We start from the raw sequence: 13905 nt of genomic DNA, 5'->3' as shown, positions 1-13905 counted from the left end.
ACAAAATAAAACACTAGTGCAAGAAGCAAAACAAAGGAGAAAGAATAAAACAATTCTTTTCAGTGAGGCAAGTCTAGAGAACAACGGGGAGTATGACAGAACCAGACCAATAGAAAAGGGGGTAACAATAACAAGCCTTTGCTATTCAGATTAAACTGACTGAAACTTTCATATGTTTGTCTGGGAGAAGATGGAAAGTGGATCTAAAAGTGTATGTTTAACATGAAGATAAGGCAATAAACAATCTAACTTTGAACTTTGTTCCCTGCTTCGAGATGTGGCTTGGCCAGATGACTTTCAAAGACCAATCAGAATCAATCTCAGTTATTCCACAATGCCAATACTTACATAGAACTTGAGCAGAGCACCATCTGAATTGCAGCACCAGGATCTCCTTCCCAAATACTCATGAGCTGTGTTCAGCAGCATAAGTGAAGAAGGCAACATAGGGGTATCAGGACTCACTGGAAGAAAGAAATCGGTAAATATTAAAGCAGCATGGAACTGAGTTAAATCTGAGTCAAGGCTTCAGCTGGCAAGCAGCTTCCTCTCTGATGGAAAGTGATGCTTGCATAGCCCTCTACTCCCTTCAGCCAGCAAGGTAAGACAACAAACAAATATTTTATTACATATATTTTCCTGAGCTAGATGGTAAAGAGCTCAGGTCCAATATATAAAAGTGAAGAAATAATCCACCTTCTTCTCCCTGGTTCTGCTGCTGCTGGCAGCAAAGGGATCGAAAAGCATCTTCCTCATGCTGGATGATCCTGTGCAGGATGATCCATGGAAGCACTGAGGACACATATGGCTCTTTCGGTTCTTCCTGGACAGCCATGCTGCAGTCTATGATCTAATAAAGAAACAGACATTATACAGACAAAGTGATGCAAGACAAAGGTCAGGTGTGAATCCTCCCCAAACAATCCCACATTTTACCCCAAGGAAATAATCTGAAGTTGAGTCTCAGCTTCTCACAAGCGGCTGAAAAAAGGCTAGAGATAAATCAATCAGTAGGGGAAGGATAGCAGACTGTTTGCCCTACTCTGACATTCCTCTTGCACCCCCATTTTCCACCTAGATGTGTCTCTGTTTATATGCTATATGAGCAATTCATAGTAAGGAAATACACAGCACCAATTCTTAGCATTACTAGGCCTCATTATTGTACAAGAAATTTCCCTACAACCCAGATGAAGAGGAACTTAAAAAAATTCCTGAATTCTAGAACTAGTCTTACAACAACTGTTAAAAGGCCAACTATAATCATTAAAGATGCTATAAAAATGATGTGCCTGAACACTCTATTCTCCAGAATTCCATTACATTCTATAAAACATACAATTTTACATAATAAGAGTATGATTTCATAAGTAGTGAAGGGTCCTTGGCTTTTACAGAAGTAAATAGAGATTTGAGAATTGCAAGCACATTGAATTTTGACATTAACTACACCTGCTTCTTAACAGAACTGCCATTTGTAAATCTGCCATTTGTTACCTGGGCTGAAAACATTCATTCAGTTTTGAGGTTTGAAAGTACCTTCTGTAAAAGGCTAAAATTAGTTGTATTCATAATTCTAGAAGCAGTTCACATTTTACTTTTCCCCTGCTCTGTTCAGATCATCCTTTCTGTTTTTACTAGAAAAACACCTACTTTGGCCAGCATTTGCAAGCAATTCAACCCTACCTGTAAGGCTTATGGGACCTTGCCCTCCAGCCTGAAGCACATCCAGGCAAGATCAGAGCCATAACTTAGAAACTTCACCCAAGCAGCTCAATCTTCACATTATCACCATTTCAAATAGCCTAAAACCCCAGTGTTGGGTTATCTTACCACCATATTTTGACTGATTTAGGCAGCTTGGTGTCTAAAGGTACTGGTTCTAACACAGGTGTGTGCTCAGTGCAGGTCTGCCACACTGCAGACTGTGACAATGCTCACACAATATGGTGATACCCATCTTCCCCAAAAATGTAACAGGGATGTAACCAAAGGCATCACTATGAGTGGGTGGGAATTCACACAGCTACTGCATCATGCCTTGAATTCTGCAGCACACAGCACATCTCCCCTGGTGCCAGGCCATGGCTTACCTGGATCAGGTTGTTTGTTAAGCGAACCAGGCTTGGTGTGACAGAGGAGTCTTTCAAGATGCTGTTAACTGATGATAATGAAGTATCTATTCCTGTGAGCAGCTGTGTTACCGTAGCAACCCACTCCTCTTTAGCAGAGGCTGCTGTCATATTGATCATCTGCTGAATTGCTTCATTCAAGGCAACATCTGAGCATTCAAAGCATTGCTTGTAGTCTTTCAGTTTGAGCAGGGAGTCCTAGGGAATGTAAATACGAAAAAGATCTATTATAACAATGAAGAGTTTATTTTAAACATGAATGCACAGCAGGGCAAAGCAAAACACTATATTCAGTTAATGTGATTACTTCAATGAAATGAAACAACATCTTTAAATGCAACATTAAAAGGACAATAGGAGGTACATGGATCCTGGACAACAAATACTCAAGTAGGACCTAAATACAAAAAAATTATCACATCTTTCTGCTTTAATAAGACATGCCAGGAAAGAAAATAGGGATGGCTGTAGGTCTGTAATTCTAATGATCTACAGCTCAATAGAGCCCTTACAAGAAACGAGGTTTGGATCTTGATGATCTCGTGCTACCATTTTATTACTTCATCAATAACAAAGTAGCAACTCTAAGGCCAGTGTAACAGCAACTTCTGCTTCTTTCTACTCTGAAACAGCTGGGTCACCTGACAGCACGGAAAATGTAGGACTTGGTTCAGTCCAGTTAAAAGACCATCAGGTTTTTTTGTGCAAACTTTTTTTTCCCCCAAATAACCTAATATACTCAGCTGAGCTAATTTATACACTTATTATACACTTATTTTTCAGTGTCAAATGGATTAACTTTACAGCAATTATATTGCATGTATCAACAGTTTCTCATTCATGCAGGAGTGAGACTTTACAGCATAAAAATCATTCATATGCTAGATAAACGAGTTTCAAAATGGTTCTAAGTCACCATATACTCAACAGCAGCATGAATTCATCCATGAAATAACTCAGGAAGTTATTCAAGCTTCTGTTCATTCCATGGAGGCCTCAACATCTTGTACCTTTAGCCACATTCTCAGTCAGCAAGAGCTGGCACATTGCTAATGATGTCGATAAAGCTGAGATCTTCAGAGCATTTACAGATTTGGTTCCATGTTTTGCTTTGTAAATACGACTCATAACTGTTAACACCCACTCCAGAAATCCTTCCCTCCTGTTTTCAGGAATGAGTATTAATTCCTTACCAGACCAGATTTTGTAAGAAACAAAGCAAACCTGGAGGAGAAGCAGCTGAGCTGGTCTCTCTGGAATGGATGTGACAAACTCCAGGTGTTTGGCTCTGCCGTAGCCATTAAAGCTCAAGGTTGGCCGGAGCAGATGCACCACTGCATTGTAGTCCCCTGCCTCATACAGTCGCTGGATCTCTTCCAAAGACTGGCACCTCTCCAGAGATTTTAGGTTCTTTTCAATCTGCAAACATCACAAATGATATAATCTTAACTTTTGTTTTCACTTATATTTGACTACTGATGCTTCTCCCAGCTATAAATGTTTAAGAAAAGAAAACACTGATTCAATGAACTACTGCTGTTTTAATGCATGCAGCTGCTTTAAGATTTTTTTTTTTATAAAAGCAATCTAAAGATGTACAAGGACCAACAGATACAAAAACTGTAGTTTTGAAAAAGAGAGGGTAGCCTTGACATAATCTTCAAACAAAACAAAACCCTCACTCTGAGATACAGTACACTTCTATCACAAAAGAACTAACTCATAGGTGACATCTGAAACTGGGAGAGGTGGAGTGGGAGGGATGGAACAGGGAACACACACCTGCAAATGAACTCTTACCTCTTCTAAAGAGACCACAGAATCAACGTGCAGATTAGGCAACCGTATGACAATGCTACACTCATTGCCAGCTTTAGCTTGTGTGCTAGTGCAGTTCTGCAGCATCTCAGTGCAGATATCATAGTTCTCAAGGGCCTGTTCCATGTCTCCCTAGAGAAACAGTACAGAGAAAAACATTTAACCAAAAAATCCTACAGTTCTCACTGCAGAAAGAGTCTCCAAAACTCATAGAAATGTTTAAATTTAATGCAGGCACTGCCTGTGTGATTACTGCATGTCCTCAAAAATTACAAATTCAACTGAATAGCTCAAATTAAAGCAAAAATATTTTAAATATTTTACTAATTATTTCAATAACAGATAAATCAGAAAATATAATTCAGCCTGCATAAATTTGTATGATTGGTCTGGAGTGCTAAAACTCCTTTCCTTTAAAAAGGCAGAGTAAACTAACAGAAATAACTCTTCCATTTGTGCAAATTAAAACACTGAGTAAAGAAACATTTGTATATTCTGCAAAATGAATGGATTCTAGTTGCTCTGTGCAAAGTAGTTACTGAAATTGAGAGGTCAGGAAGGCATGCACAGGCAAAATACAACTCTGCATATCACAAGGAAAAGAATGCCACTAGTTGTATAGGAACTCTCATTTTTCCTAAATAACTCTATTAGAAAGGAATCCTTAGATGCAGGGGAAAAAAAGGGGGAAGGAACAAGTTAATTCACACTTATGAAACTGACTCACATAACTAGTTGACAATTGATTTAAACATAATTATTGCATTAAAAAACCCTCTTTGATGTCCTGGGGAAGCAACACTTAGAGGGGAAGAAAAAGACTGGGATCAAATAACATTTCTTTCAAATTATTCCCTTAGTGATAGGTCTAAAACCTTCTGCTTCAAAATTTGCATATTAAATTAAAAGTCTTCAAAAGCAGAACAATGCCACCTCGAAAAAGCAGAGGAAACAGTAATAAAACAGTGTCTGCTTCAGTTAAAATCTGCATTTTGGACTTCCTGAGACTTTGACACGAGTCCAGGCCCTCAAAAATCTTATGTTCTGCAGCTCCACAACACTATTCCAATTAACTTTAGTACAAATAATTTTTTTAAGCTGAGTTAATTTAAACAAAGACTTACATATTAAACATATGTGAATAGTTGCTTAGCATGTGAGACCTCCTACTTCAATTCCACCTCAACCCTCAGGGGAAGTTAATTATATTTAAAAGTAAAACTAAATCACTGTGCTTTAAGCTGATTTTATCCACATGCTTAAAAGAGCTGAGATTCCTAAATCAGCTGCATCTGAACAATTTTGACTTGAATTTGGGAAAAGCTGTATTTGTTAAACCAAAAGTGAAGCCAACCTGCAGTGCCAGAAATCGAGCCTTCAGCCAATAGACCCGAGTGACAAACTCCATCCAGCCCTCCTCAAACAAATCTCGCTGTGAGGACGCAAACGACAGCTGCAACAGGTCTCCCAGAAAATGAGTTCCTGGGAAGTCAGGACCAAACTTGCCATTCACAGAGGCAGCAGGACAATTTCGTGGAGAAACTGCAAGTCAATTAATTACATTTTATCATTAAGTTACTGGCATCCCATGGAAGGAGTCCCACATAACAGAATCTCAAAGGTACTGATCTACCTGAAAGCAAACAACTGATTCCCCAATAAAACACACATTTGGAAGATATTAAGAAAAAATAGTGCCAAAACCAAGTGAATTCCTAGAAACATTTCTTCATATGCCCCCAGTGTTTTCAGAGTCTGAAGAAAATTACATCAAGTTCTCACCTGTAGAACTCTTCCCTTTTGTCAGTAGCCACTGATCTAATTGCAGCTCCATGCAAGAAAGGCTCATTAACATCATATCCTTCAGAAAAAGTAAGGAGATATCAAAAGAGTATTCACAGAAAGAAATACATTAAAAGAAGCATAAATTAAAAAAAAAAAAAAATCACTAAATTTGCAATTTACTTCAAAGAAAGCCTTCATCTTGTCCTCTTGGGATTTCTATTCCCAAGGTCTAAGTACTTCTTCTGCCTGAAAGGTGTATAATACTCTTGACAAATCAACAGGTACAAAACCAAACAATACTTAGAACCATTAATAAAGAAAAATCTCAGCTCATGAAAGAAGGTCAGAACAGCATTGCTTGACGTTAGAAAAAATTGTCATCCTTACTTTTTTATCTGGCTGAAATAAAACTACATTAAACTGCCAAATCATGCCAAAAGCATAATTCCAGAATACAGCAGTAGCCCTGACATTTGAAAAATAAGACAAAATTTAAGAAGTTATGCAGTAATAATGAGAACCAAGGGAATACATTTATAAATATATTTACATTTGTTTAAAAAAGGGCACGTATATACGTGAAATATATACATAAATAAGTCACAGGATGTATAAAAATTTAACATCTGCTACATAGAGGCACTTTTGTTTGTTTTGTAAATTACATCAATGGAACACAGCAATTTTCATAATTAATATTTCATTTGCAAAGAAGTAAAAATACTTGATCGGAAAAAAATTTTCCAACTGAAGTCATACCAAAGGCAAATAACTTTCCAAATCAATACAAACTGCTAACATTAAAAAGATAAAACAGGCTGGCTCAGAGGTCAAGAAGTATCAGAACTGATTTTATAATTCAAGAAATACCATCTTCCATCATTAAGCTGGTTTAAAAATAATGTAAAGAACTTACTATTTTTTTCTATTTGCTTTCAGGAAATTCCAGATTTATAAAGGCAGTAAAATGGTGATGCTGAGGAGGTGGCTTTGGTTTGGTTTGTTGTTTGGGTTCTTTTACTGTAAAATTCAGGTTATATTAAAACTACATAGTATTTACCCTGTTTAAAGCACCAATGCTGACCCTCAATCAGCCAGTGAGAACAGAGCAGCCCCTGTACTGACCTGATGACAAAACAAAACTCTGTCATACCAGAAGAAAAGTGGGGGGGGCAGGGGGGGGGGAAGAAAGAGCAACAACAGAATAAAGGGGTAAAATATATCTGCATCTATTACATCTCTACGGGTGTATGTGTGCATAAACACCCATTATATACAGGTCAGAGTTGCAGGTAGCATCACCCAGGTCTGCTCAGCTCAGGAACAGCTCCAGGAGCTGCACTGCACCCAAGTTTAGGACAGCTACCACAGCTGGGACAAGCAGAGCTGAGCCAAACCTGTGTCTGCTGGATTTCAGTTGGGTACTTCGAGCACCCTGACCCCAAGCCAACAGCAAAGATGGAATAAGGAAAGGTGTTGAAATTACCTTGATGTGTTGATTACTTGAGTCCCTCAGGAGTGGGTTGGGAAGGCTACTGCTGTGCTTTCTCCAGCTGTTATAGATACTGAGGACCACCTCACACAAGCCAGGAGGCCACTTCACCAGGAACTTTTGGCTAATGACTTTCAGATATCTCATCATCAGCTCCAAGATCCCACCATTGTTCAGGTTATCCAGCAGGAATTCATGAACATCCTGTTTTTCTAGAAAGCAGATAAACACAAAGGCCTGCATGTGTAAGGTTGAGGCAGATCATAACTTGAAACAATTTTCAACAGGGTTTTGTGCGCTTATATCACAGCAGTTCATCTGCACTGCGCATGTGCAGAATTCAGTTGCTGTATTCCAATCTGTTTGAATGGGAAATTCCACACAACAGGGCTCCTGCATACCATGATTGAGCAACTCCCAAAAACTTAAAAAATTAGTACCAACTGAGATACTTCTATACCATAAAATTATACTTTTCAAAACAGCATACACTTCTGTATCTTCTAGGCATGACAGAAAAATACAGAAAATAAAGCATACTATATGGCAAAAACAAGAACAGGGGTTATAATGCAATACCTACCAGATTCCATAAATGTTGTAGAATCAAATGACATTCTATGTGGTCCAACATGCTGAGAATTCTCCTCTTTGACCTCTGATTGCACCTCATAGTTATTGAAAGGGTCCTCCTCTTCCTCAGGGTCTAATTTCCTTAATCTGTGTGAAAGGGAGGCAAAAACCATAATATCAACAAAGTCCTCATTCTTTCTTTCATTACTAGGTGAAACCTAAATATGAAACACTGTGCAAATTTTAACAGTGAGAATATATTACTGAAGCAAATTCAGAGATTTGCATCCAGTTCCTTTCGTCCAAATCAAGATTACTTTATCTTATGCATTTTGATATGTGCATAGTCCACTAATTCATTTTAAGAGTAGTAAAAGCTGGTTATTTTTCAATTTTTATTCAGCAATCTTATTACATTTATCAGAAGATAATGCACCACATCTGCTTCAAAAAATAACATGGGGACTAGCAGTTTTAAGGATGGGGGATATCAATTAAAAAAAAATCCCAAAGAGCTTTCTCTCTATGATTATCTCATGATTAAAGCTGTTGCTGTACAGTACCTGGAAGGAAGGAACTTCACCAGCAGCTCTTGAAAGTCAACCTTCTCCTCTTTTTTACACTTGGTGTTCCGAACTCTAGCAGATCTCCTTTTGGCTGTTTCACCACTATCTTCTGTAATTCTTCTTCGCTTCACTCCTTTCTTAGATTTATCACCTGCAGATATGTCACCTAAAAACATAATGAAAAAAAAACCAAAACCAACAGGTTTGGCAAATAAAAAATGAGTAATCTTTTTTATTTAAAAAAAAATAATTACACAGCAACACTTGAGATTCATTGGTTTCCTTCTGGGGACAGTGCCAAAAAAAACTTCTACAGATTTCAAATAAATATAGCTGACAGCTTGGTCTTCTCAGCTTCTTAAAGTGACACATGAGCAGAAAAATAACACAGTCATCTTTTTTGTAAAATAGCTCATTCATTCTAAGAAGCTCAAGGCCCTTCCCAGCATAAAAAGTTTGATATGCATCTCTGGTGGAATGGAGTCACAATTTTTCTCATCTTAAAGACTGAAAAACTGAATTGTGGGGGTAACAGCACAAAACCTGAAAAGGTCAGATACTCCTTCACTTTCTCTATCAGATGTCACACATATGCTGAAAAGGTTCCAACTCTACCAACATGCAGTCGAAAGACAGCACATCCCAAAGAATCTGAAGTGTTTATACCCAGGAAAATAGGAAAGTGATCTTGAATCTTAGATTGAAGTACCTTGCTCACCTACAGTAGCTCCTGGTTCCAATGAACTCTGACTGTGACTTGGGAAGTTGGGTGTGGTTGGAGTGTAAGGTAATACAGGATCTGGCACTGTCACCACTGGATTAGTGCTGACAGGAGTTGGCTGAATAACACTGACAGGAGTAGAGGTGGGAGAAAGCATCAAATGTTGAACTGGGTCTCTGTACTCCGAGAGATCAATTCTCTTTCCCAGACTGGGTCGAGGAGGATCACATGTTGTGAGGTGCTGATACATGGCAAGCAAAGCTTCTCCTAAACACTTCCACCTGTAAGGGAAACACAACAGCATCACAATGTCTTCAGCTCTTGTCATATTATTTTCTTTATTATGTTTACAAACCTAACAGCATTCAATATCGTTTCTCTCTAACAGCTTAGAGATAGCAAGAACACCTTCTCAGTGGGACAGTGATACACACCTGAGTGTCAAAAACCTGTCCCATCATTCAAAAAATATCTCTAAAAAAACACAAGGTCCATGCAGTAGTTGCTGAGGAAATTACTCTATACCAAAAGCTAAAAAGAGTAGTGTCAAAGAAAATTTTCAGGTTCTGCATTCAATCAACAACACTAAAAGAACTCATCCATATTCACAAGTAGAAACAACTTCTCTGCAATATGAACTACATGCAGAGTCCATTAAAATTCCAGAAAAGTATGTGTAATACAAAAACCAAACCCCAATCTTTTATGCCTTAATAAAGACATATATAACAACTTGTTAGTATCCTTATATCTTCCTGTAATTAAAGAACTGCAATTTTTTTTTCTGAGTTTTCATTACCGCAATAGTAAAAACAATTTTTAAAAGCTAAACTTGCTTTCAAATTCACATACAAACTAGTCATATATGAAAAATCCAGTAATACGTTGGAATAGCTGCCAAATCATTCTCAGATACCGTATTTGTTTTTTACATCACTGGTTTAAAATCAAAAGTTGAAAAATAATAACTATGGGGTTTATGCTAAAACCATAAGCACACTGAACTAGCCTATCAGCTAATAAGAAAACATTGGGAGGGTTGGTTTGTTTTTACAAGGAAAAAAAAGGTGTTTTGAAGAAATTCGAAGCACAACACGGTTGTCAGAATACGCTTCAGAGGATCTTTTTGAAAAGAGGAAATATAGACATACGTGAAAAACGGAATTGGCTGCACCAGTCTGAGGTCTGGCTCCCTGTCACGCACCAGCAACGCTTGTCTTTTCTTACGTAGCTCCAGAGCTTCGTTTATGATTTTTCCTGTTTCAGCTGCACTCACATTCACATTATGGATAGACATGTCACTAAGAAATAATAAAAAATGGAGATAAGTGAAAGTTTTTGTTTGCTGGTTTGTTTTTTTATTAAAGCCTAGAGGGGATTAATTTAATACCATCATATAACATAACAAAAACAGCCTTGAAAGAAGCATTCACACAACATTGTTACCAACTTTATGGCACAGATATAGATGTGTCAACCATCAGAAATCTTTGTTCTGAATGATCAGTTAACTTAGACAGATCCTGTAAATTTTATGGGCCTCTATTTTCCCACTTTCCTCCTACCTGCTCTTACTACAAAATCCACACAGAAGGAAAGGCAGTAACACATGGGGAGTTTTTGGTGAGGTTTTCTTGGGAGGGGAGAGAGTTGTTTTGGTTTTGGTTATTATTACATTGTTTTAATTAGGAAAACAAAAGTGAATGCTGTAGGGATCAGGAACTAATTAGAAAAACAAAGGCAGGTGATTATAAGAGATCTAGGTATGAAAATAAATGAGCAGCAACAAATGGATTCTTTTCCTCTTTCTACCTCTCTCCAAAAGAAATTCCTGAAGAACATTCTGTCAGCAGCACCAACACATTATTATTCAGAAGGAAGGTCAGCAAGGTATTCTTACCACTTAAAGCACAAGATCTCAGCAGGTTTTTTGAGCAACCCCAAACCCAAAATTTACATTCCAAAAGCAGCATATTCTCTAAGACAACATTCACCATTTGAGGAACATCCGTAAGGAATCTTTCTGGAGGCAAGGCTGCTCCTCAAAGATCTTCTCCTTCAGAACCAATCCTTTGCTATACAGACAATCTTTTTCCAGAGCTTTGCAGATGAAGTACAAACATGCTGACAGAGAAACAGAAATTGAATGGTCAATGGCTGTTTTGGTTCATTCAAAGTTCCCATTTCTGGGCCTCATGTACACCACTGAATTCCACCCAAATGTGACATTTACATGAATTAGTCCATTTGCTTTGTAAGGTGTCAAATAATTACATGCATACAGTTAAAATTGCCTGTTGTATCTTCCTAGGTACTATATCCAGAAAAATAATGTAATTAATTTTGCTTAAACAATGTTTGCAGTACATCTTCCACTTACTTTCAAGCTTGTTCTGGCACAGAAGAAATTACAACCATAAAAAACAAACACAATTATTCTCCATTTTTATGTTATCAAATGTCTTAACTGCAGATTCCACTAGTGAAGCAAGCAGTGTATCCACTGCTGTAACTACAATTAATCCTACCAGGCTATGAAAGAGACTGTATTTTTATACCCAAATCCTAGAGCTATGCAGGAAGAAAATACTAGAAAGCCAAAACATGTATGGAAAGGCAAAGGAACACTATACAGGGGAACTTCCTGCAGAGGCTCTGATCTGTGAGACCACAGACATTTATTTTTAGGGTAACTAAAACTTATCTAAACCATTATGCTTTATAATTCAGTAAAATCTCTACCATGATGTAGCAGTCTCTACCAAACCCTGCTGCATTGCTTATGCAAGAGACACTTCAACCTATACGATTTCATTGTTACAATTTTTCTTGGTATGTAAAATTCCACACATCCCGAGACGTTTTTCATGCATTGTACTCACTCGTGTAGTCACTGAGGGTATACAAAATTGTGATAAGGTTATCCAAACAAGGCCAGTGATCAGGATTACACCTGAGCCCTTCTTCAAAAGCATGACGGGCCAAGGGTAGGCGGATCAGTTTTATTGCCACACGACCAATTTTATACCAGAGGTTGACATCAGTGGAGTCCAGCATTACAGCCTGGAAAGCACAACAAACAATATTATCCACATTTCAGACGTGCCTACCCACTTTGCTGCAGGAACTGGCACTGCTTTAGTTTTCAGCATGATCACAACTGCTTTGGGGGCTGAATGGTGAACCAATTTTATCCCATATAGCATCAGAAAGAATACAGTACCCAACTGTACTCTGATATGATGTATGCTGCATGTGTCTGTCTGTATTTTAGAAAGTTTTTACAAACATTAAGGTTCCAGTGTCTAATTTCAGCTGCACTGTACCTCCAGATAGAACTCCATGGCTGTCTCTAAGTCATCCCGCTGTGCTGCCAGTTGTGCTAGGTTTTTATAGGTGGAATATTTTAACATCAAACCCGGGTGTTTCAGCCCTTCTTTCTCATCACCAGAAAGGACTGCCTAAAAATTATAAAATAAATGCAACGTGAGCATTAGGAATCAGACAAGTAACAAGAACAACAAACAACTCGCTAATTGATAATACTGACATTTCTAGTTAGCCAGTTAGAACTGAAGTAAGACAAAATATAGCAAACAGTTCTTAGTGTCCTTCTCCCAAGGTCACTGACCTCTCGCAGAAGGCGAATCTCAAGTAGCTCATGATAAGCTTTAGCAGACTCCTCAAACCGGTCGTGTTTCTGAAGGTCCAGAGCTTTGTGGTACAAAGCAAAAGCTTCTGCTTCCTGTGATTTAAATAATTAGAATGTATTTATTAAGACAACTTTATTAAATATACTTACATTTATTATGTATTTCAGAGGTTTCACACTTTTAATACTTTCTGCTACACAGCAGAACATTTGTGTTACTGTCCTAAAATCACTCAACTGAGTGAAGTTTAAGTTTGCTAAAGGAGGGTTCAAGACAGAGTAACTAAACTTTCATGAGAAAAAAATATCACACTTGAACAAATCCCTGCAACTAGTGGACAAAACCCCCATCAAGACAAAACCTCATTAAGACAACTGTGCAATTACTTACCTGAGCTTCCTTAGTCTGTGTCTTATGACTTTTGAAGGTACCTTCATAGTCATCCTCAACGGTGGAGCTGGCATTCAGTGCTGCAATGCGAATCTGGAATGACAATTGAGACGTCGCAAGAAATGTGATATCAACAGACATCCCAGTTTCCTTTGAAAACTGGATTTTTCTCTTCTTTTTTAATTCACTGGTACATGAACAATACTGAGAGATCTCTATATAAAGTTACAAGAACTGTAATTAATTTCATCATCCCTAATTGCAAATAAACAAATATCAAAACCATTTCCCATCCCAAATCAGCTGAAAAAAAACAAATTTCAAGTGTCTCTGCAAGCAACAGCTTTCCTAAAGAGACATGTGCATTACAGTGACTTTTTTCCAAATTCTTAATTTTACCAATAACTACAATCATTCCAAAAACAATGTTGTCATTATGGCAATTTATTCTTAGTCCCAGGGAAAGAGGAAAATTCCCAATTTTATTGCAAGCAAAACACCACAATAGCCATCTCAAAAAACCCTTACCATGTTCACAACTATTCACAATGTCTTTCTCCAGGAACAGAAGGAGGGGTCTACCACAAACAGGTCTGAAAAGGAAACAGGATTAGAATATTTATTCTGTTGGCAAAGAAAACACTCAGAAGTGAAAGACAAGCTGGGAATACTTTACAAGCATACTTTAATATGCTTGTAAAGTATGCCAAGAGATAGCCCAACAACTGAGGAACAATTTCACTGAGGAATAATTTTCATTACTGCCATCCCTGCT

At 37.8% G+C, this 13905-nt stretch overlaps 1 protein-coding gene across 5 annotated transcripts in view; it reads right to left on the bottom strand.

Annotated features, from left to right (window-relative positions):
* Positions 1-13905, bottom strand: part of CABIN1 (calcineurin binding protein 1) — a 107968-nt gene that overhangs the window by 91879 nt on the left and 2184 nt on the right. For 3 of the 5 annotated variants that reach the window (XM_030285834.4, XM_030285836.4, XM_030285835.4), the window contains 18 exons: positions 13659-13723; positions 13131-13223; positions 12719-12832; positions 12414-12548; positions 11970-12150; positions 11082-11211; positions 10239-10388; positions 9076-9368; positions 8364-8532; positions 7811-7947; positions 7222-7439; positions 5733-5811; positions 5305-5492; positions 3933-4082; positions 3357-3551; positions 2094-2330; positions 697-850; positions 349-464 (listed from right to left, as the gene is read on the bottom strand). In XM_030285834.4, coding sequence (XP_030141694.4) covers positions 349-464; positions 697-850; positions 2094-2330; positions 3357-3551; positions 3933-4082; positions 5305-5492; positions 5733-5811; positions 7222-7439; positions 7811-7947; positions 8364-8532; positions 9076-9368; positions 10239-10388; positions 11082-11211; positions 11970-12150; positions 12414-12548; positions 12719-12832; positions 13131-13223; positions 13659-13661 — 2742 coding nt within the window. In that variant the 5' untranslated portion in view covers positions 13662-13723. The remainder of the gene's footprint in view (positions 1-348; positions 465-696; positions 851-2093; positions 2331-3356; positions 3552-3932; positions 4083-5304; positions 5493-5732; positions 5812-7221; positions 7440-7810; positions 7948-8363; positions 8533-9075; positions 9369-10238; positions 10389-11081; positions 11212-11969; positions 12151-12413; positions 12549-12718; positions 12833-13130; positions 13224-13658; positions 13724-13905) is intronic. The other 2 variants (XM_012578115.5, XM_041719422.2) reach the window with 1 other exon arrangement.

The sequence above is a fragment of the Taeniopygia guttata genome, chromosome 15, assembly GCF_048771995.1.
Source record: "Taeniopygia guttata chromosome 15, bTaeGut7.mat, whole genome shotgun sequence".
NCBI lineage: Eukaryota > Metazoa > Chordata > Aves > Passeriformes > Estrildidae > Taeniopygia > Taeniopygia guttata.
This window is presented reverse-complemented; position numbering and strand designations above follow the sequence as displayed.